Consider the following 22,611-nt stretch of genomic DNA (forward strand, 5'->3'; position numbering starts at 1 on the left):
AGAGAAAAGTGAATGCTTCATGATATGGACACGTTCATGATGTTTGTGGTTGCCTGCAGTAGAGGTGTTTAGATACAGGGTAGCTGGATTACTTGACAGCTGCCTTGCACCTGTGATTGATTCTGCCGGGCGGAGGAGACACCCGATGTCTCAGGCAAGTACCTACTTTGCAGGACTTTTTTCTCACGACTTCACTTTTGACACTGCTCTCTTCCATCGTTGCTCAGTAATCCGCGACTCTCTCGAATCCTGTTGTTGCTTTCCGACCAGGATTTGCGATTCTTTCTCACCATTGCTTCGAGCTTCTATTTTAGTCTCGCACTCAGCCTTGGTTGCGGGGCAGCGCGAAATGGCCCTTGTAAATGCTCATGACCAACCAAATCAACAACGGGACGAACCAGTTGGACAGCATTTCGTTGCCATTGATTGGTTCATTTTGCTTGTATTGGACTTTGTGCCAGTATCAGGTCTGCTCCAGTACTGACGAATGCTTTGACAGGTTGCCAATAGACATGCGCACTCGACGAAACGCCCATCAGTTCCTCTTTCCAGCCCATCGATGCTCCCGCTCGCTCTCTTATTGGCCTCGGCTTCATTTCATTGTCCACTGCAGGCAATTGATGCGAATGTGGCTGAACTTGGTTGCTTCGGCCCGCTCTTCTCTCCAAGCTCAGCTCCAAGCCCCAGCCAGACTAATGCCTGTCAAATTGCTGATTCAAGAAAACGAACCCACACGCCCTTCTTTAGTGCAGCATCTTCTGCCGGCCGGGCTCGTCATAATAGCCATGGGCACCGGCAGCGCCGGCAGCGCTTTTTTAAAAGCTCACTCTCCCAGCTTCCGGAGCCGGGCGCAGATTGGACATGGCCGGCCAATATTCATGTTCCTTCGCCCGGCGGCTCTGCCTGAGCATTGCGCTGCTGGCCGTGCAGCTGCTCTGCGTCCTTTCCAAGCCGACAGCCCGGGATGCGTCTTCGTCTTCTATATTGGCAGAATCGAGTCGCATTGTGCCGGATTACGTGACCCAATACGGTACGGGAAGCCCTTCACAACTTCCCTCTTCTCTCTTCTCCCAGCACAATCATGCATGCTTCTCCTACGTATGGATACCATACGTCTAGAACATCTAGAGACTAATTTGCCATGTTTTGAAACAGCGCCGCTCGTTTGGCTACACTCGGATGATCCGTTTCGACCGGCCGACTTGCTCCAACACATCCGCCACACAACCCCCGCCACCAACCAAAGCTCCATCCCCAACCTGCCAAAGCTCGACCTCGACAACCTCGCGATTCTCAACGACGTCGACACAAAAGGTGGAAGGATCGCCCTAACCTCGAACGACGACATTACCGGGTTGCCCGCATGGCTCTACGGATCGCTTCCAGACGAGTCGGGCAGGATTGCAAACGCTACGCCATGTGTTGTGATACTCGTTGAGAAGAGTCCTCGAGACGTCGACGCCTTCTTTTTCTACTTTTACTCTTATGACCGCGGCGCAAACATTACGCAGGTTTTGGAGCCCCTGAACCGCCTAATTGAGGATACTGAGCACGGGATGCACTTTGGCGATCATGTTGGAGACTGGTGAGTATCCTTCCACTCCCACCCCCACTGTCAATCAATTGCTAAATCACGTCTGAAAGGGAACACAACATGGTCCGGTTCCGAGATGGGAAACCCACAGGCATCTACTATAGCCAGCATGTGAGCGGCTCTGCGTACAACTGGAATGACAAGGCTCTTTCGATGAAGGGCGAGCGGGTAAGGACACCCCAACAGTCTGCAAGCTTGGTGGCCATCGCATAACATGTCTCGATAGCCTCTTGTCTATAGCGCATACGGGTCGCACGCAAATTATGCCTCTACCGGGTGAGTTGCGTTTACCTTGAGTGACCCATTTTCGATGCCCCGGTACTAACAGGAATTTCTTTTCTCAGCAACCACGTTCATGATGCAGCATTGGTGGATTTTTGCGATGCTGGTCGGCTCTGGGATCCCGTCCTTTCGGCGTATTTCTACCACCTGGACCCGGCCAACTTCAAGTTGACGCGCCTCTTTCTTTCTGGTGCCAACTCCTCCGCCGCGTCGAATTTTACCTCCTTTTTCTACTTTACGGGAATCTGGGGCGATGAACAGTATCCGGATAACGATATTCGACAAAAGACCGTCCCTCACTTTGGGTTGAAACGATTCGTCTCAGGGCCGCAGGGTCCAATCGTCAAGAATCTCGTGCGAAACGGCCTGTTTCCCGATCAGCGTGAAAAGAAGCCGTGGATGCAGTGGGCGGTTGGCATCTTCATGTTTTGGTATCCGTGCTGCATACGCGGATGGAGGCTCTGGGTATCGTTGAGCGTGATCGTTGGCTTCATAATCTTGACGGCGTTTGGGATCAGGTTCGTAATAAAGAAATACAGAAGGACCAAGGGATACAAAAAACTAGAGACGACGGACATTCCGCTCAACGACATGAGCTATAGAGAGGGGAGCTCTCGCCTGCCTCTCGCTGAGGACGACTTGGAGACGAGAGACGAGAGATGAGAAACGAGATATGAGATGAGAGAGTTGGTACCATTCTTGGCGTGCGTGGGGGTTTCTCACCCGTTACCACCTCCTTTGACAGCGAATACAAAAGTGCCAGCGATGGGGTTACAGCACATGAGGGAGAGGAGGGAGGAGGGGAGGAGAAGATGCTGATAAAGGACCCTGCATGTCAAGCCTCGGCCTTCCCCGCGCCGAGGAGGGGCTTCATAGCTTCACAATGCGGCATATTGCATGCTGGCTGCAGGTGAAAGTGAAACCCTGATAGACACAGGTACAGTACAGTACGAGTATATAGCGAAACCCAAAATTAGATACACCATTCCACAGACACGTCAAGCTGCAATTGGCTGACAAGAGCCTTGATTCTTCATAGATTTGGGGCGTAGCTAACGCCAGTTAATGTATGAATGCTTGTGCTTGCATTGAGGGGTTGAGGGGCTGGAGGGGCTCAAGCATCCTGTCAGATCTCACAGCCCCTCCATCAAGAGGGAGAGCCTCAATGTAATAGGGTCGAAAAATAATAGGGGTCCAATTGTCATGCATTGATGATGTACAATCAATTTACCGGGTATCAACTAGACATAAGAGGGATATGCTGAGCTGTATGTACTCGTATAATAGCGCTCGATCTAGTTTACAACCATCTCGATCTCATCAGCGCCCCCCACAGGCATTGGCTGAATGAGCGTCTGTCATCACCACGGCCATAAGCATTTAATGGAGATTATTAATTGCTTTATCAATCACTCGCGCGGGTAGTTAGATAATGCTCCATCCACAAGAGCGGACAACGGCCACCCATAGCGGACAATAGCCGCAACACTAGAACGCTAGAAACCGGGCCTAAACGCGCGTTGATTTTTAGTTGATTTAGGATCACCCGCGCGGGAATTATATAATAAAAAGCGGTCGCTGCCTGAATCCTGCAGTAAAAATCACGCCTGCGGGAGAGGATCCAACAAACAGGACAGATTTGGTAGCGCGGTTTGTGAATTACAAACTATGTGTCAGCAGGGGCCAGGGGGTGGTGCAATGCAACCGTCTGAGATGGAGAGCTTGGATTGAGTCTGTAAAACTGGAGTTGCGCTGAGGAGGGGTTTGATGGAGGTTTTTGATTATTCAATATTAGTCGTAGTTACAGTAGTAGGAGGCTGTATGTATGAATATGGAGACAGTGGGAGGGTTGATAGAGTGATATATAACATACCAAGCCTTCTCTTCTCTCTCCCTCATACCATTCATTCCATCCTCAACTCACTCACCCACACTAAAACAACCTACACAGTATCTTTTTACCAAACAAATCACTCAAATCACTCACAATGGCTCCTACCATCACAGCCGACCAGTTCCTTGCTGCCGCCAAGCACCGCCGCAGCGTCTACGGCCTCAAGAGCACCTCCGCCGTCTCCGACGAGCGTGTCAAGCAGATTGTCGGCGAGGTTCTCTCCTTCGCCCCCTCTTCATACAACACCCAGCCCGGCCGCATCACCATCGTCACTGGCGAGAAGCACAAGGGCCTGTGGGATGCCATCACCAAGGAGGCCGAGCCCATCCTCAAGGGCGCCGGCGAGGAGGTCTGGAAGACTATGAGCGGCATCTTTGCTGCCCACAAGGGCGCTTACGGCTCAGTACGTTTTTTGACTTACACTTACACCCTTGCTTATATACACCAGAACCCTCTTACAGCATGAAACTAACTCATCATTCGCAGGTCGTCTTCTGGGACAGCGGTGATGCCATCAAGGAGGCCGGCACCAAGCACCAGTCCGCCGCCCACATGTTCCCCCAGTTCGCCGACCACAGCACCGGCATGGCCCAGATCCTCGTCTGGACCGCCCTCGAGCTCGAGGGCCTGGGCGCCAACCTGCAGCACCTGCAGGCCATCCCCCCCGTCGAGGCCGTCATCAAGTCCTACCTCGGCGTCCCTGCCGACTACACCCTCAAGGCTCACCTCAACTACGGCGACCTGGCCCAGCCTCACCCCGAGGCTGTCCCTGAGAAGCTGCCTCTCAGCGAGACCCTCAAGGTTGTTGCTTAGATGGGGTTGTTATAAAATAGATTTTTTGCAAAATGAAACTGTTAAATAGCGCAATGTTTATAGACTATTCATAGAAACGAATAGAATATTGCTTTACAAAATGTTTTGGCATCGTGTTGTCAAACACAGCTAGCATATCATCGTGAAGAATTGTGCAATCTAAAGTATCCCTCGCATGGGGAATGCAAGAGATTCACTATAGTCAAATCCGTTTTTGGATAAAATTAGTCGAAACAGCCAATAGCAATATTTCGAGTTTTATCCAATAATGCCATCCAAAAGTCATAGCCTATCGTAACTCTTACACCGCATTGACCTCGATTATGTCTCTCACAACCTCTGCAGCCGCCTTCAGATGCTCCACAAACTCGTCCGATTTCCTCTCTCCATTAATCACCGTGAATTGAACTCTAAACACGTCATTGTCAGCAAACAATTCTTCATGCTTCATTCCCGTGTCTGATACTCTTGCTTACCTTTCGTCAAAGACCTGCACACCAACCCACACGTCAGGCTTGTGAGGCTGACACCGTCCCATCTCTGGAAGTCCAAATTCCGTGAAACTCGTGCAAACCGGCCGCTCACTCGTCCTCGCGAAAACAGTGTCCTTGTAAAACGCAGGAAGCTCCTCGCCAGGCTCCATCATCTCGCGGAGTGCCATGAGGTGCCATCTAAATCCTCTTCCTCGAGTTGCCAGCGCCACGAGCCTTGCGTGCGATTTGACGGCCTCCAGGAACAATCGTCGTTTCTCAACACCACTGACAGAAGGATCCTCAGCTGCAGCACAGAATGCCTGGACGGGTGGCGTCATGATGTAGATCATGTCTGTTCGTCCACCGCGGAAAGGGCGCTGGGAAATTACGTCCACCGCGCCCAGGGGGTTGTATCCGAAGAGGCGGCGGACGGCTACTTGGATTACCAGCTGGATGACAGTCTTTGGCGGGAGTTTGTGCTTTCTTAGATAAGTGGCTGCGTAGTAAGTGTGCGTGAGGTTGGCGAGTGTGTAGCCATCGTGGGCTCGTTGGTGTTGGACTTGGAGCGGAGAGATGCGTTTTGAGAGGGTCGCTGGCAACGTGAATGGAATATGGGAAAAGTCACTATCAACCACGATGTTATCGGAAGATGATCCGTTGGATGTTTGGAATGGCTTGTTTGAAGGCGAGCTGAGGGCTTTGATCAAGCCGCCAAACGTGGTGCCGTCGACCATGGTGTGCTCGCCCCAGATGGAAGACACGCCGTTGGCACATACGACAAAGGAGAGTGTCTTGTCTAACCATCGGTTGGAATTGTCGTCCAAGAGGAAGATGTCTGCTCGGTCGGTTGCTGTTTCGGGGGAGACGTCTTCGAGGTAGATGATGAAGAGAGACTCTTCGATTGTTTTAACAAAGTTGCGGCCGTCTTCGCTTCCCATTATTATTTCGTCACGGGCCTGAAATACAGTTAGCTTTTCAAGATTCTCTCTGACAAAGTAGATGATAGTTCAGAAGTGTTTGGGGGAAGATGACTGATGTTTCAGACTTACAAATGCCCACTCGTCGCGATTTGCAGTAGTGAGTAGACTTGTCCAGTTTGTTTCCTCTGGACTATGCTGAGAAATTGCTTGGAAGATGGATACGAGCTTGTTGTACGCTACAACCTCGCCGTTGCGATTTCTCATGGGGACCTTGTATGTGTGTCCACGTTTCATAACAACGATGTAATCACTCTCTGGGTATCTGTCGTAACCGTCGCATCCAAGGGCTGGGGTACGATTCGTGCTGAATAACCAATAAACAGTCGCCACTAAATCGAATTATGTCAGTATCATCATGAGAATGGAACTTGTTTCAGCTTCACTTACTGTCCAGTGCCTGTTCGTTGTAATAATCCTGCTGAACTGTTCCCGCATCCAGAGCCAGCTTGTATTTATATGCCCCCAATGTGAGTTCCGCCGCCTGATTCGCCTGAGGTTGGCGAAGCGTATCTTGTCCAGGCAGAGTCGCGAAAAAGTTTCGCAGCCTAGGCCTCCAGTCTCGTCCTCGGAGCCACTTGTTCCTCACATACATGTCGACAACTTCGTTATTCTCGCCTTCGTCGCCTGACATCTTGGCCAGTCGTTTTTGCAGCTGCTGTCCCAGTCCATCAGGGGCCTGGAAAGCGCCGATGGCTTCGCGAGTAACCTTCAACTCATCTTCGTTTGCAATGTGGCCGACTGAATCGAGGAAGATGTCCAGGGTTCCTTCGAGCGTCTGCATGGGATACTTGGGAAGAGCAACCTCTCTCTTGGCATTCATAGCGTTGCTGTCGCCATTTGTATCGTCGTTCTGCCCATTCTGCTGTGAGCCGACCTTGCTCTTCACCAAGTTGGAGCCTTTGGTGACAAAAGCAGCAAGATAACGAAGACTCGGCGCATCCAAAATGTCCGACGTTTGGACTGGCGCCTGCAGTTTGTTAGTGATCCAGTTCTTAATCTCGGTAGCGACAAGTGAGTCAAGCGCCATGTTTGCAATGGACTGGTCGACATCAAGTTCTTCGGCTTCCAGCACGGTAAGAGACGCAATCTTGTCGCGGATTGCAATCAGAACCAGTTCCTCTGCATCTTCGACAGTTGATGCAAGGGCAATTCTCTCTTCTGCAGTCTGTTCATTTTCGCGGCTGGCTTGACGCGCGAGGCCTCGGCCGTGAGCAGACAAAATATGAGACACGAGTGGTGGCACTCTTCCACCTGGAATCGTTTGGTTAATAAAGGATTGGGGATCGAGGCCAAAGGCAATCTGGTGATTGCCATCCTTGAACGCTTTGCCACTCATCGCATAGTCCACAACAGGCAGTGCAATCTCAATAGGAAGTAACTGAACGCCCTGTCTAGCCAAAGAGTGAGTGTGTTCTTGGGTAACGGTATATGTGCTCTTAATCAAGGGAAAGTCGATAGTGACAAAGTTCTTGCGGCCTGCAGATACTTGAGTGTGCGTAAACATGTCCTGGTATGTGCCTCCAGCCGCGTAATTGGACTGTCCAATTGTGCCGACAACACCACAAAGAGAAGAGAGGTTGATGAAGAAGTCGACGTCTTTGTTGTAGAATGCGTTGTAGAGGTTGATTGTGCCATGGTACTTGGGCAAGAGGGCAATCTCAAAGTCTTGCTGTGTGATTTGAGATATTGTTCGGTCCTGATGAGGATTGTTAGCATCATACTGACAAGATATTATTCTCTTCAGACCATATAGACTCGACTCGACTTACCGAGAGCACCATACCACCGTGAAGAATGCCTCTTACTGGCGGCATGTCTTGACTAAGTTGCTTGGCCACTTGTTCAACCACGCTGGCATCTCCAACATCGCACGTTACAATCTTGACAACAGCATCGGGAACATCAGTGAGCTCTTTCTCCATCTCCTCCCTGACCGCGTCATCATAGCTCTGTCGCGTAAACAAGGCAATGTGCCGTGCGCCCTTTTCTTGGAGATGCCTGCACAGATGCTTGCCCAAACTTCCAAGGCCGCCAACAATCATGTACGTCCCATTGGCTCGTAGTTGAAGAGGCTTTACCTTGGCCTGAACTGTAGACTCATCGGAAGCCTCTAGAACAATTTTCCCAGTATGCTTCCGGCTCTGCATCAGTCTGAAGGCTTTTTCGATATCGCCAATAGGCAAGGCAGTTACTGGCAGCGGTGTGAAATGTCCTTCTCCAAAGTCGGCAAATATTCTCTCTAGAAGTTTCTGGCACTCTGCTGGTCGCTGCTTTGAGAGTCCTACCAGGTCCACGCTGACGAATCTCAAATTCCTCTCAAATGGCTTCATGTTCAGTTGACTGCGTCGGGAAATGTCCGTCTTGCCCACCTCCACAAAGGTTCCAAATGCAGCGACAGACTCCCAAGAAGCATGAAGCATAGGACCAGAGAGAGAGTTGAGAACCACGTCCACCCCGGCGCCATTCGTAAGTCGCTTGACACCGGCTGCGAAATCGGTTGTGCGACTGCTAAAAATGTGACTCTCCGGGATACCGTATTGTTCCATGAGAACTTCACGCTTGGAGACACTACCAACAGTGGCAAAAATGACGGCGCCAAGTCGTTGAGCAATCTTGATGGCTACTTGGCCCAAAGCTCCGGAGGTAGAGTGTATCAGAATTGTCTGCCCTGGACGGAGATTGGCACAGTCAAAGAGCGAGTAGTATGCCGTTGCAAAAGTCAGAGGAATCGAGGCAGCATCGGTGAATGACAGAGTATCAGGAATGCGATGGATCAAATGTCCGTTTGTCCTGGTTCGACTGGCATAAGGCGTGCCGAACATGGCCGTTACACGATCACCGGGCTTATACTGCGATTTGAAGTTGGATCCAACAGCCGTAATGATACCTGCGCTTTCGCCGACCATGGGCTGCGTGGGAGGGAGTTGGCCGAGAGCAATAAAGACGTCTGAGAAGTTGAGGCCCCAGGCGTAAGACTGGATTTCAATCTCATCGGGACCGAGTTCGCCGGCATCATCGTCGATGAATACGAGACTGTTTAGGAGGCCGGGCTTGTCGACGTTGATCTTGAGGGGACGCTCAGGCTGATGGAATTTGACTTCCTCCGTCTCTGAATCGTCTGAAGTGGTGGAAACTGCCCGCGAGAGTTTCTCGTTTGCGACGAAGCGCTGGATTTGAAGTTTGCCATCCTTGTACATGAGCTCAAACTCACGGGGCTCGTCCTTTGCAATCTTGTCTTCTTTAGAACTGATGAATGATGTGATAGCCTGCAAGATTTGGTCCGGATGTTGATCCAGAGAGTCTTGCACGTCAACAGTGAAGAAATCGAGATGGGGATTCTCGTTTCGCGCGGATCTCGAGACTCCCGTGATCAACGAGTTCTCTGGCACGACATTGCTACTGGCGTTTGCGAAGCTAATCCAGTACACCTTCTTCACACTGGATAATAATTCAGTGATGCGGGCAAATTTCTCGCTGGAGGCTTGTGTGAGGAGAGGCTGGTTTGAAGACTCGATGATGATGTAGGAGCGCGAATCGTCGACAGCAGTCGTTTCCCACTCGTCAATGGAAGATTGAAAGCCCTTGGTAGTCAAAGCGGTAGCTAATTTGTCTGAAAATCCATGTGCATACTGATTCTCTCCGATAGAATTCAGGATTTTGAATCGGGGAGCATCAAGTATATTATCCAACGGCTGAGCTGCTACAGCGGTCGACAATAGCAGAGCACAATGTCTCTCAGGCTCAGGAAGATCATACGCAGCCAGATCAACCCCCGAAAATCCAGCGTTTTGAAGATGCGCGTTCCACTGCTCAGCAGATTGAAGCGGGCTTTCAGTTCGTCCCTCGTCAACACCAGCCCACCAACCAGGAATCGATCCAAACGTCATGTTGATGTACGGCGTCGTCCTGGTAAGTTCCACAAGACCAAGTACACCGCCCGGCTTTAGTAGCTTTCGAATGGTATTGAGTGACTTTGCCAGAGATCGTGTAGCGTGGACGACGTTTGCAGCTACGACGAGATCGTAAGAGTGCTCTTTGAATCCTTGCTCCGCCGCGTCCTTTTCGAGATCCAGGGTCTGGAATGTCAAGAGGTGGGCCCAGTCCTTCAAGCGGGTTGTGCGAACAGCCTCGAAGAATCCGGAAGAAATGTCCGTGTACATGTATTCCGCGCAGAAACTATCGCCGTTGGGAGTGCATGATTGAAAAATGCGATATGTCGTGCCTCCAGTGCCGGCTCCAATTTCTAGAATCCTGAGATCTCTCCTCTGGAACGTGAGCATCTTGACGTAGTCAGCCATGTATTGGTTGGGTCGAGCGCCTTCATCAGAGTGATACACTCTGAACAAAAGATCATCCTTGAGGAAGTGAGTGAGCGGATCAGTTTCGCCGGTCAAGAGGGGAATCAGCTCTGGTCCAATCCTGGCCACGGCCTCTCCTTCAACGCCCAGCCTTGAGGTGAGTTTATCCAACTCTTCTTTGGTCTCTGGGCTCTGTTTGATGAGCGACTTGCCTACTTCCGAGGCAGCAAACTTTTGCAGCAACTTCCACCAATTGACTCGATGGTCATCTTTTACAGATAGTCCACGATCATGCATTTCTCTAACAGCCCAGTCAATATATCTCGCGCAAGCAACAGAGGTCAGATTGACTTTCTCTGCCTGAGAAATGCCGGCCTCGTCGGACTGTAAGGGAATCACTACAGACTCGATGATCTTGGCGGTAATTGATGAAGTGTCGAGGCCCCATTCCACCTTGAAGATGTTGTCGTTGCTGATGGCTTGAGAAGACTGAGCCTCTCCGACAACGCGAATCTCTCCTCTGTCCATTGTGAGGACACATTGTGGCTCACCATTCTCTCCCACTTGAAAAACTGCGGTGCTAAAGCTCGTAGAGTGTGCAAACACGTCGCTCAAATCGCACACGGCCTGGAGTTGGCTGCCTGGCTTATTGGCAATATCTGTCGAAATATACACGTCGCTGATGAGAATAGGCATAACGGAGCCCTTGATGGAGTGCTGTTGGAAAACAGGAAGACATGACTGAATGATTCCATCGAGCGTTGTGGGATGAATAACGTGTGGCTGCATAAACTTGCCAGGCATCTTTGCAAGAATATCTGGCACAACAAGTTTATTCAGAGATTGGAAGCTTGCTATTCGCATTTCGTCGTTGATTGCAAATGTAGGGCCATACTGGTTGCCCGTCGCAGCCATCTGCGCATATAGCTCCTTGTGCGAAATGACCTTGTTACAATTCTCACCTGCGCTTTTAAGCCGGGAGTTCTGAGACCTTTGGCTGTATTCTGCTTCACGAGTTTGTTCAATCTCATCCAAATCAGTTTCAAAGACAGCTGATATAGTTCCACTTGAGTGGTCCTGCCATTTCCCTTGATCTGATATGGAAGAGACGGTAAATGTCCAAGAATCATTCGAGTCGGCATATTGGAATGATATAATGACTTCAACAGGTGTGTCATCTTTGGGCAGCGTCAAGGTCTTTTTGAAGGAAACATTCTTCAGCCTGTAACCCTTGGGCTTTAGATCTGGGCGACGATCCTGATTCAGTTGTTGCAGGGCCTGGATCGCCATCGTCATGTATCCAGCAGCGGGGAACACGATGAAGTTGTCGACGACGTGGTCTTGCAGCCACGGCAGCCTGCCAGTACTCAAGAGTATCCTCCAACTGGGTTGGCTATCCGATGATTCAATCACTCGAGAACCCAAAAGGTCATGAGAAGGATACTTTCGACATCTGTACTCGCGGCTTAGGCGCGACTCTGTCCAATGAGTAGTCATGTGGTTCCAGTGATACGTCGGCAAGTCTCCAAGGACTGCTGGTGGCAATGAGCGTGAGATGCTGAGTGAAGCCACAGCGCTCATATCGATGTCGCTGCCAGCACGGAAGAGACTCGATCCCGCATTCATGAGAGACCTGACGCCATGTTCATTACGTACCAACGTAGGAATATAGGTGTATGAAGATCCTTCACTCTGCAGCCCTGCCAGGGTTTGTTTGACCGGCCCAGAGAGAGCCGAGTGTGGACCTATTTCGACAATGTTGAGGGAGCCTTGCTTTACTTGATGATACAAATTCTGCAAAGCATCTGAGAAGCGGACTGGGGACACCAAGTTCTCGACCCAGTATGAACCACCAAATCCATCCAACTTTTCTTGTCCTGTAACGCTAGAAAAGTAGCGAATCGAGGAATCTGTTGAGCTTGCCTCGAGGCCTTCGAGCTGTTGCAGATAGTCAGAGCTGACAAGCTTCATGTGGTGAGAGTGATACGCTGTATCAACTTTAAGCCGCCGGTTGAATATTTGATCTTCATCGAGAGCGTCTTTCAACGCTGAAATACCATCTGCGTCACCAGAGATTGTCACACTCGACGGACTGTTGATACAAGCCACCACAATGCCTGGAGCCTCAAGTTTTCCAATGTACTTTTCAGCATCTTCGCATCCAAGCCCAACAGCCAGCATAGTTCCTCGCTGCGTAGTCCGTTGCTTGGACAATTCAGCTAGGAAGCTTCTGTGGTATGAAGCAAGCATGGCCGACTTGTGAGAAATAGCTCCAGCAGCATACGCTGCGGCGATTTCACCACTGGAGTGGCCAACTACCGCCGAGGGCAGGACATTCCAGCTCTTCAAGAGATCAACGAGAGCGATTTGAACGGCTGTGCTGGCAGGTTGGCCGTATGTACTGTCGTTTAAGCGACTCGATGCTGTATCCTTGGACAATTCTTCGATAAGGCTCCATTGAGCGCCAAATTCCTTGAGCAGTTGTTCTGAAACCGAGATGGAGCGGGTGAATTCATTGGCTTCAGCTGATAGCAGATTGTGGCCCATCCTCGCCCATTGAGCGCCTTGTCCGGTAAAGACAAAGGCATTTGCTGTTTTGTTCGGAATTTTACTTCTCGTCAGATCTTTTGCCGAAAGACTCTGGATGAGAGAATCGACGTCTTCAGCAACGATGCTCGAGCGCCACTGAAATTGAGATCTTCGTCCCGTGAGAGTATGAGAAAGATCGTCAAGTCGAATGTCGCCTCGACGTTTCAAATAATCCGCAAGATCTTTGGCATAATTTTGGAGAGAAAACTCTGATGTGGCGGATAGAGGGAATAGACGAGGAATCCTGGGTTCGTCTGGCCTGATGCGCTCGTCGCGATCTAGACCATTGATGTAATTGTTTGCGCCTACAAAATATTCGTGTCAGCAGATATTTTACCTGAGGTGACTGATCATAGTTACCATCGTAAACCCGTCCAAATTCTAAAAGCAGCATTGCATTTGTCCCTCCAAATCCAAAGCTGTTAACAACAGCCTTTCGGCTCGTCTTTGTTGACGGCCAAGGTGTGAGCGATCGTGCAATCTATTTTCTTTCATTAGAAACGACGCGAACTTCCATCATCTCGAATTAGAAGTTCATCTCACCTCCATACTCCAGTGACCCGGTTCCAGCCCAGGCTTAAAGTTTTCCAGCAGAATGTTTGGCGGAATCAGTCCCTTTTCCATCGCCATAACCGTCTTGATAAGACCTGCAGTGCCGCTGGCAGCTTCAGAATGCCCAAGATTGGGTTTTGTAGCGCCAACAAATACCGGATTTTCGCTCTCGCGGCCCTCGCAAAAGACATTTCGGATGGTGTTTACTTCGACTTTGTCTCCGGCTTTGGTTCCTGTGCCATGTGCCTCTACATACTGCACGTCAGAAGGGTTGAACGGGAGGCTCTGGAATAAGCTCTTTGCGAGGCGCTCTTGAGCAGCTTGGTTAGGAAGCATGATCCCGTTTGTTCGACCATCGGAGTTGATGCCCGAGTTTCGAATGACGGCGCGAATGGTGTCCCCGTTACGTAACGCATCATCTAGGCGCTTTAGGACAACGATTCCTACGCCTTCTCCTCGACCATAGCCGTTACCGCGAGTGTCGAATGTAAAAGATCTCCCTTCGTCGTTAAAGAGCCTATTGCGAATGTACATGTTAGTCTCGTTTATACGTGACAATGTCCAAAAAAAAAAAACCCCGTCCACTGTTCATCAAAAACTCACCCAGTCATTGACATGAGAGACATCTGGTCTGGAGAAAATATCAGATTCACACCACCTGCTAATGCCATGGACGTCTCTCCTGAGCGAAGACTTTGGCAGGCTAAGCTAATAGCTGCCAAGCTCCCTGAACAAGCAGTATCAACTACAACTGAAGGGCCCTGAAGATCAAAGATGTACGACACTCTGTTTGCGAGCAACGGGCGTGCTACACCAAGGTTGTGGTATTTGGAGACGGCCACTGGGTCTTTGTGTGTTGCTTGCTCAAAGTCATGACCGAACATGGCCACTTGAGAAACGTTAGCCAGTAAGTCAATAGCATGGTTAGGAGCTGCACGTTACCAAATATTCCAGTGTCTGACCCCTTGAGGTGATGCATTGGAATGCCAGCATTCTCAATAGCCTCCCATGAAGTCTCAAGCACGACACGCTGCTGTGGATCCAGTGTCTCTGCTTCTTGCTGTGCTATTCCAAAGAAGCCAGCATCAAATGCAGAAATGTCCTGGTCTATAAAGTGACCTCCCTTCTGGTTGATGGTACCTGGAATCTCAGGCTCGGGATGGTAGAATGCCTCATGGTTGAATCTATCCAGAGGCACTTCTGTCCATCCACTTCGACCCTCAGCAACGACGTTCCACAACTCCTCCGGGCTGGTGGCTCCTGCGGGATACCGACAGCCCATGCCCACGATGGCAATGGGAACAGGCTCTGGGGATGTCATTTTGTTTAATTTGGGCTTCAGAGTGAAATTGAACAGTGTACGGAGCACATAGCAGCTACTGTTTACTCGGCCGAGATCCTAGGATCAAATTGTATATATATACAACGTAGTTCTCACCTCGACTCCTCTTTCACCCCACACGTTTTCTGAATACAGAATCTGATAAACACTGGCCCATGAACTTGGTTGAAACCCATGCTTGTTGCTCCATTATTCTAAAACACAGGACGGAAGCCAAGTTTATTGGAAAAAAATTAGCCATGCAGTCATCATCTGATAGTTTTGGTAGAAAGCCCGAGTAATTCAATGAATCTCACTTTTACGTTATACCGCCGCGTCGGGCAGGGCTAGGTGTTGGCAAGCAGGACATCTGAGGTTCCATTGGAGCGCATGCAATGCCACCCTCCCCCAAAAGAAATGGTGGTCCGCTGTGATATGCCGTCAGGGGTGAAATGGACGGATGTCGTAGCGAAGAACATCTCCCCGCAAAACCTCACTGTACAGTAGGCGGGGGGGAATGGAGTTGTTTGTCCTGTAAGCTGCCCCGGATATCGTTGAGGGGGCTGGATGGAGCATCTTCTCCAGACATCTCCACCGAAATGTATTGCTCACGCTCGTATGTGCTCCATCAGAAGGATTCAGATCTAGCACGATGGTGAGCACCTATGCTGTAAAGACTCTAGTGGCTCACATGGCAGGCATTTGCATGCCGTGCATGTCACCAATGAAAACATGGGACGAAAAATGCTCGTGCTCGTTCTCTTTTCCAAATCGAGATTTCTCGGTAGATAATTCAAGGCATTTTGCTGGCACACGTATCATCGTCTAGATCTACGTGAACCATCTTGTGTAACGTCAGATGTCAGTATGATGCAAGTAATCATGCTTTAATTTATCTTGCGCGCGGCAGGTATATGACTTCCACGAGACAGGGTGTACACGCGTAGATGTATGGCTTGTGATGTGCAGGGGTTATCGCCAGTCCCAGAAGGCGTAATCGAGTTCTCCATATAATTGTTCAAAGAGGGAAGTATAGCGATATTCACATGTAACAAACATTTACCTCAAAGATACATGTCATGTCTTCAATAACTCATGCATAGCCTAAGCTAGCAATCAATGTCTTTGCGAGGTATTCAAGCAATTGTGACCAGTGGAAAAGAATGAAGCCACAAGTCCTAGCGGCCCGCAAGTCCTAGCATTCGACTAGCAGGTAGTGATCATCTTTGCATATCTGGTGCTTGGAGGTGATGGTAGTTCTCCATGTAAGACGGACTTGTATAAACCACGCAGCGATTTAACCAGGACCGGTAGCTTCATACGACACGGTATATGGACACGAGGCAATCCCCAGAGCTAGCAGGGTTTTTTCCAAGCTTGAATCGTTCGTTCCCCGCCAACGGGCCGATTCAGCGTCTAATATGTGTTTAGACATTCATATACAAACGCCGGGGCATCCACCAGAGGACTTGAATCATTACCAGCAGCAATTGCTTTGGCGAATTAATCGCACAGTTAATCGGGCGTCTGTTTTTTCATCTATCGCCGAGGTTGACGCTCACTGGCGGGGGCTCTGGGTTTAAAGATTGTCGGCGTTGTTTAAACCCCGCGACCAGTCAGAAAAAGGTTGGTCGCTTTTATTAGAGCAACGAGCTCCATGGGGGTTTTGGCGTTTTACCGACTGGACAGGGTTGTAGATATCGACTGGCATAAGATAGAGACTGTACCGCAGATGATCAACCTTTGGCGAGTTTTACAGCAGAGCCAATCTGGTTGATACCTGCTGATTGTTCAATTCTAAGGAACTCCCCAAAATATTGAATGTTCATGGGTAAGTGTGGTGGAAACCGAGGTATATTTATGACTTCTTAGCCTTTCTTATAGCCACTGTTACTCCAGAAATGTGGCTGTGAATTTCGTCAATCGTCGTTGCAGACAACTAGCATCACCTACCAGATCTCTTCTCTCTTCTGTACGGCCGTCTTCAATTCTACATACTGAAAGCGAGATGCCCATCTGGATCCAAATCGATGTGTAAAACCAAATGCAATTCAGAAACCGATGTCGGCCCCCTTCCCCTCCTGGAGAGCAAAGACTCAAAACAAAGCTAGATTTCCACGATGCATATGAGATGGCTGTCAACGTCTACGTACTACCTCGATTTAGGAGGCTCAAAGAGATGCCGTTCGTCTTGGTGCATGACATGACCCCCATCGAGTTGTGAGAATTCATGCGGAAACAACTACGAACGCCCCGTTGGACAGATGACAAGAATCAAGGCGGAAGCTACTGTAGAAACGGCAAGCCGGTTGAAGATCCCTGCACTCTTCGACGGGCAATCAATGCGCATCGCCGCTAGTTTCTTTTTCGACTCTGGGGGCGGGAAATCCACTGTGGAATGACTTTAGCATCCATAGATACAGTAGTGCCATGGCTGCTTATTCTCTTTTGCGGGATCAAAATCCTCTCCCTCTTCTCCTAAGCTTGATCCCATCAGCATATGTGATACAGGGACAAGCGTGATGCTGATGCTGATGCTGATGCTGATGCCAAGTGTCCAATTAGCCGCCGGTTGCTAACAATGATTCATCTTACACTACGAATGCAATATTGGACAAGGGATACACAATGCAGTGTGCTATTTTGAAGTCTCGGTAGTAGTCCGAGGGAAAGGGTGTCTGTCGAAATAGACCGCTATGGCAAAAGTGAAGTGACCACTCCAGTCTGTATAGCGTTGTATCTCTACATAAAGCATGCTAGTCATTCTGACAGTGTTTGCATCCAAACTATCCAATGAGATACAGAGACCAGACTCCCTCTGTGACGCTCATGATGCCACTTGTGAGTAGCACAGCCCATCTTCCTCTACCAATAGATCCATCTCAACTTGCCATAGAAGCAATATCTAAACCATAAAAAGGGTATCATAAAAATCTCGTCATGAGTATCATAAAAAAACAAGACAGACAAACAGACAAAATAGCGCTCGCTCATCCTCAACACATGCATGTAGTGAGTGAAACTGCCAACCAGGAATCTCTTCATGAGCCATCCAAAAAAGACTTCGCCGCTGCACCCAGCCCTGCCAGGATAACGACCATGTCTTTGGAACCAGCCCCATCTGTGACTTGCACACTTTCTCAGCTACGTCGCTGCCTCCGACCCTGTCAGATTAACGACCATGCTGCATGCAAGTTGATGCGGATGTCACGAGGTGCCAGGAGTCAAACATCTAGACGACTGCCCGCTGCCCCCGGCCCTGCCAGGTTAACGGGTATGTCCTCCAGTTGACTCGCACTCAGTCCCAGATCCCCGGTGATGTGAATCACCTCACCCTCGACACTGTGCATGCCGTGCCATCGTCGCCTAGCTGCCACAATGTGCAGTTGGTATCTCGTCTGGATGATCGTTTTGAATGCAGAAATGCCTCGACAGCAGGCGAAAGAGCTTCCTTGTTTCTCTTGTTTCTTTTTCCATCCTTGTCCATCTTGGGAGGAGGCTGTCGGTGTTTTCTTTGGAGAGGTGGTGGTGGTGGTGGTGGTGGTGGTGTTGCGTTGCGTTGTTGTCTGCGTCGTTGGCGAGAGAGTAGCCTGCAAGTTTTTGGTGTAGACTGCGGCGCTTTGATAGAATCGACGGTTGGAAACTCCCATTCATCGCTTTCGGTCAGGTCCTGATCGGACGGTTCTGGGCTTGGTAGCGCATCCTGGTGATGGGCGGATGTGTCGCTGTCGTATTCTTCGTGGAATAGCATGGCTTCCATGTGTGATCGGACGTAGAGCTGCTCCATCCAGTTTGGTTCTTCTTCGCAGGGATTGTATTCGATGCTTGGCCACGGCTCCGAGCTCGCATCTGGTGATTCGGGACTTTGGCTTGTCCGAGCTCGTTTTGCGACTGGTTGCTCGAGAGTGTCGTCGGACTGAGAATCAGATTCGGGTGTTCGCCTGCGCTTCTCTCGCCGTTCGGGACTGGCCATCGACAGCGGCGGCGAGTATGGCGATTGCAGGGCGTGAATGTCGGGAATCTGGCCATTGTGAATGTGAATAGCATCGTGAACGGGGGGTTGCTGCAGCTTTGCCTTTTTGCGGGCCAAAGGCGCCTCGGCGTCGGATTTCCGTTTCGCCATGATTTCGGACGGTAAAGCGCCGATTCTTCCGGTGATAATTCGTGTCGTGGCGATGCGAGCAAACCTCGTGGAATTAATCGTTGGGTGGTGAGGCTGATGTTGGATGTTGAAGCTGCACCGCCTTGTTGATTAAGGGAGATGATCCGAGATGGCTGTGATCACGTGATGGCGAATTGCCCGCCCGGCAATAATAATTGCAGCAACCAAGTAAACAAAAAACCATCCACAGAGTACTAGAGCCGCTGAAAACAAAAGATTGCATACAAGGTGGAGAGCCAAAAATGCATCAAGAATATTAATTATACAAAATGAGAGAAATAATCATCCTCAGTGACCTTTGTACCATGTAATACGGCCACTACATCGGAGTACCTTAGTAGGTTAGTATGCTGCTCGGTGTTTTTGTCACCCTCATTACCTTAGGTTAGTACCTAGTAGTCAAAATGCTGACATAATACAGCGTGAGCATCAAGGGGCTGTAGGCATCAAATGGAATCTCACGCTGAGCTTCTCATACTCATCTTCAAAACAGCATCACTTCTCTCAACGCCATCACCCATTACAATCCTCTCATGACGCGCATCTCATAGACCATCAAAATATCTGTATTACTCACATAGACGACGAACATCCTCATGTCAGGCGATACATCAGAAGCGCAACCGGCGCCTCTCACTGATGTCGTGACTTTTGCCCGCTTCTCAGCCGCCAATACAGCCGCCGCTCATCTCTTGGACAACATCCGATCTGAACTATCACTTTCATCCCTTAAACGCCACGGAAAAACAATTGGCTACGAGTTGTCAATACCGCTATCATCACCCAGCAAGCATGGCTGCAAAGATGTCTGGCGAATAGGCGCCGGTCCACCCACAGCAATCGTTGAGCGGAAATTGGACCATCTCAAGCCAGACATTCTGCTGTGTCCTCCAGATGGATCGCTCAGTGCCACTTTAGCCCGTCAATTCATTAAAGATTTACATGCCACCATTCACTTTCACGCAAAAACCGGTGTGCTGATGCTCAAGACAACATCCAGTCGTCCCGTCACATATGAGCATGGCGATATGCATCACGCAGATTTGGAGCTGGCTTTGCGGAGAATCCAAAGTTGCGTCATGCGACGGACTCAGAATTTTATTCGGTTCGGTGATTATCGCTTCGTTCTTGAATTCGTCGCTCAAGGTCAAGGCGAGGACAGGATCAAGACACATCCAAGTGGTTATCGTGGACTTTACCCTTCACCAGCACTCAACCCCGCCCCGAGGACACACTCCAAAACCTCTTGGAACATTTGGTTACACAACAAGATACCCGATACGTCAATAATATCAGGCGTCAACATTTTCACGGGAGAACCAGTCGCCGTCAAACAGCTACACAACAAAACAGCACTACTACCATACGCCAGCAACCGACTACAGATCGCTCGTCAGTACAATAAGAAGCGAGACAAAGGTGTACTCGGCATCATAGATGTGTGGTGTCAACATAACATCTCGCCTCCCTGCTTTTCCAATGGGCTCGAGAAAGTCAATGACAATAGCTGTGAGCGGACATTCTATTCCATGCCCCTGGCCAAAAATAATTTTCGCGATATGCCATGGGTGAATATCGCATACGAAAAACGCCTTGCATTGTTTCACCAGACATTATTGGGCCTAGTTGAGCTACACCAACAAAGCATTACTCACGGAGACATTATACCAGAGTCACTGCTCATCTTCACCGAACCCGAAGAATCCACATCAAAGGCCCCATTCCCTCCTAGGAGAGCGGCTATTTCCCTCAACATGCGAAAACCAAACAAGAAGCCAGACCCGAGTGTTTGTGTAGCGCCCGAGGTCTGGAGTAGTCAGAGTGAGCAGAGACAAGATCTGGATGAGACCAAACTTGACATTTGGGCACTGGCAGCCTCATGGCTCTTTGCTTTTACCGTCCCACCAAAGAACATGAAGATCACAAAACAGTCATTTGGCGGCTTAAAGATGACATTAGACACTCAATCCAAAAAGGGACTGATAAAGGAGCCACTGGTCAAGCTTTTACGGCAAATGCTGGCATGGGAGCCACAGGATCGTCCGAGTGCGGCAGATGCTCTTGCGGACGAGGTGTGGCATCCCATCCGAGACAAGATGCAACAAGAGGAGGACAGTAGGAAACGGAAGCGGTTGGACATGATGAAGAGTGTTGACGGCGGAGACAAGAGAGTCAGAGTGCTTTCACCTGATCCGGACGAATGAATAGATAATTGTAATATTGACCAAATTTCTCGAATAGCAGTTGCAGTCTGTCAACTGTTCCTGGGTATCCGTACATGAAGCCACATTTGCAACTGAGGAGCTTTATGGAATGGATTACATTTAGTAGCTGACTCTTTAGCTTCGACCTTGGCCCACAGCCTAATATAGCTGCCGCCAAGCCGCCCAACTTTAAAATTAACCGTATCTTATTTTTCAACTTTTATGGGGGGGATCACGGCTTTGACCGACAATTGTCTCTATTTCAATAGGCTTGAATGTTACCAAATGCAACGATAGAACCGCATGAAAGCGGCCACTTTGAGGTGAGTCGTCAACAGGGTAACTAGAAAAGCGAGCTGTTTGTGGCTTCGACCCATCCGCCATTCTTGCTGGATACTATTCTCCGCCACTCACTTACAAGGCCGTTATTTACCAGGGTTTCTTACAAGCCCAGGCTACATGTATCGTATCTCTTTCTCTGTTCATTCTCGTCCCTCGTTAATCCAAATAATACAGCGCGACTGCCTGCCTTTGGCTCCTTGGGTATGTATGTCCCTACCATCAGATTAAGCGCCGACAACCAGCAAAACGCAACAGCAGCTTCCAATATCCTCCATAGTGGGATCGTCAAAGTCTATTAAACAGAGATAGATGCCAACAATGAGATGCACAATTCGTAGCCACAGAAAACCCCGGCCAAACAAGTGTCATCGCGGATTGCGAAACCAATATTTTAACTGCATCGAGTGAACTCGGCATTGTCGTTTCTGCCAACGGCAACACTGCCTGTCGGCACCATCATTAAAGATACAATATATGATAGATATTCATTGCCGCTTTTTTGAGGTGAGTATCTAGCCAAGTATAACTAGGGGAAGGCTGAGTATATCGAATAAATGATGAGAGATAAAATGGTCACATGAAGAGTTACTATGTCATGGTAGGGCCCCGATAGCTGGTGTGCTCGGATCGGACGGCCCATTCATCATGTCGGAGTGTAGAAATATGTCCACTGATTTCAACGCGAAAACAATGGAGAATGGCCAGAAACAGGTTTTCGAAGAGGAAAGGTGTACGGGCTACAATAACGCCGAATGAACAGAGAATGCACATACGAGTCCAAATGTCTACAACCAAAGGCTTCCACTTGATTACAAATGAATTGGTCCTTCATCATCTCTATTTGTTGCAAGTGACGCATTTCAGGAGAGTATTTGGCTAAATAGAACAAGGACAAGGTTGAGTATATTGAATAAATGTTGAGAGATAAAGTGGGTGCTCGGATTGGACCGTCTATTTCTTCTATCCGGGCTTTGAAATCTGTCTAGAGACTTTGATGCAATAACAGTTGACAATTAGGTAGCCTGCAACACGTTTCTGAATAGGAAAGTGCAGGGGGTCAAATGCATCCCGAGTCAATATAAGGTTCGGAGAGTATTAGCAAAGCTC

General features: G+C 49.4%; 6 protein-coding genes across 6 annotated transcripts; 4 read left to right on the forward strand and 2 right to left on the reverse strand.

Moving 5' to 3' along the window:
- Positions 1–861: 861 nt before the first annotated feature.
- On the forward strand, positions 862–2,539 carry M431DRAFT_71390 (hypothetical protein; the record flags this gene model as incomplete). The annotated part of the gene is made up of 5 exons (XM_024921891.1): positions 862–1,030; positions 1,156–1,585; positions 1,645–1,762; positions 1,821–1,870; positions 1,939–2,539. The coding sequence occupies 5 exons, from the start codon at positions 862–864 to the stop codon at positions 2,537–2,539; spliced, it is 1,368 nt and encodes a 455-aa protein (XP_024779685.1).
- Positions 2,540–3,864: 1,325 nt separating this feature from the next.
- On the forward strand, positions 3,865–4,583 carry M431DRAFT_488787 (hypothetical protein; the record flags this gene model as incomplete). Its single annotated transcript, XM_024916605.1, has 2 exons — positions 3,865–4,173; positions 4,257–4,583. 2 exons carry the CDS (start codon positions 3,865–3,867, stop codon positions 4,581–4,583), a joined length of 636 nt encoding a protein of 211 aa, XP_024779686.1.
- A 129-nt stretch (positions 4,584–4,712) lies between these two features.
- M431DRAFT_130367 (hypothetical protein) lies at positions 4,713–14,796 on the reverse strand (the record flags this gene model as incomplete). Its single annotated transcript, XM_024912446.1, has 9 exons — positions 4,713–4,993; positions 5,060–6,012; positions 6,106–6,365; positions 6,424–7,732; positions 7,806–13,201; positions 13,233–13,404; positions 13,467–13,992; positions 14,079–14,364; positions 14,418–14,796. 9 exons carry the CDS (start codon positions 14,794–14,796, stop codon positions 4,885–4,887), a joined length of 9,390 nt encoding a protein of 3,129 aa, XP_024779687.1. The 3' UTR covers positions 4,713–4,884.
- A 2,815-nt stretch (positions 14,797–17,611) lies between these two features.
- On the forward strand, positions 17,612–18,104 carry M431DRAFT_170689 (hypothetical protein). The gene has a single exon (XM_024913025.1). The coding sequence runs from the start codon at positions 17,737–17,739 to the stop codon at positions 18,085–18,087; it is 351 nt and encodes a 116-aa protein (XP_024779688.1). The 5' UTR covers positions 17,612–17,736; the 3' UTR covers positions 18,088–18,104.
- Positions 18,105–19,074, reverse strand: M431DRAFT_170688 (hypothetical protein). The gene has a single exon (XM_024913024.1). The coding sequence runs from the start codon at positions 18,917–18,919 to the stop codon at positions 18,122–18,124; it is 798 nt and encodes a 265-aa protein (XP_024779689.1). The 5' UTR covers positions 18,920–19,074; the 3' UTR covers positions 18,105–18,121.
- Positions 19,075–19,456: 382 nt separating this feature from the next.
- M431DRAFT_502172 (hypothetical protein) lies at positions 19,457–21,412 on the forward strand. The gene has a single exon (XM_024918114.1). The coding sequence runs from the start codon at positions 19,555–19,557 to the stop codon at positions 21,160–21,162; it is 1,608 nt and encodes a 535-aa protein (XP_024779690.1). The 5' UTR covers positions 19,457–19,554; the 3' UTR covers positions 21,163–21,412.
- Positions 21,413–22,611: the final 1,199 nt, after the last annotated feature.

This window comes from Trichoderma harzianum (genome assembly GCF_003025095.1).
Source record: "Trichoderma harzianum CBS 226.95 unplaced genomic scaffold M431scaffold_1, whole genome shotgun sequence".
Lineage (NCBI taxonomy): Eukaryota > Fungi > Ascomycota > Sordariomycetes > Hypocreales > Hypocreaceae > Trichoderma > Trichoderma harzianum.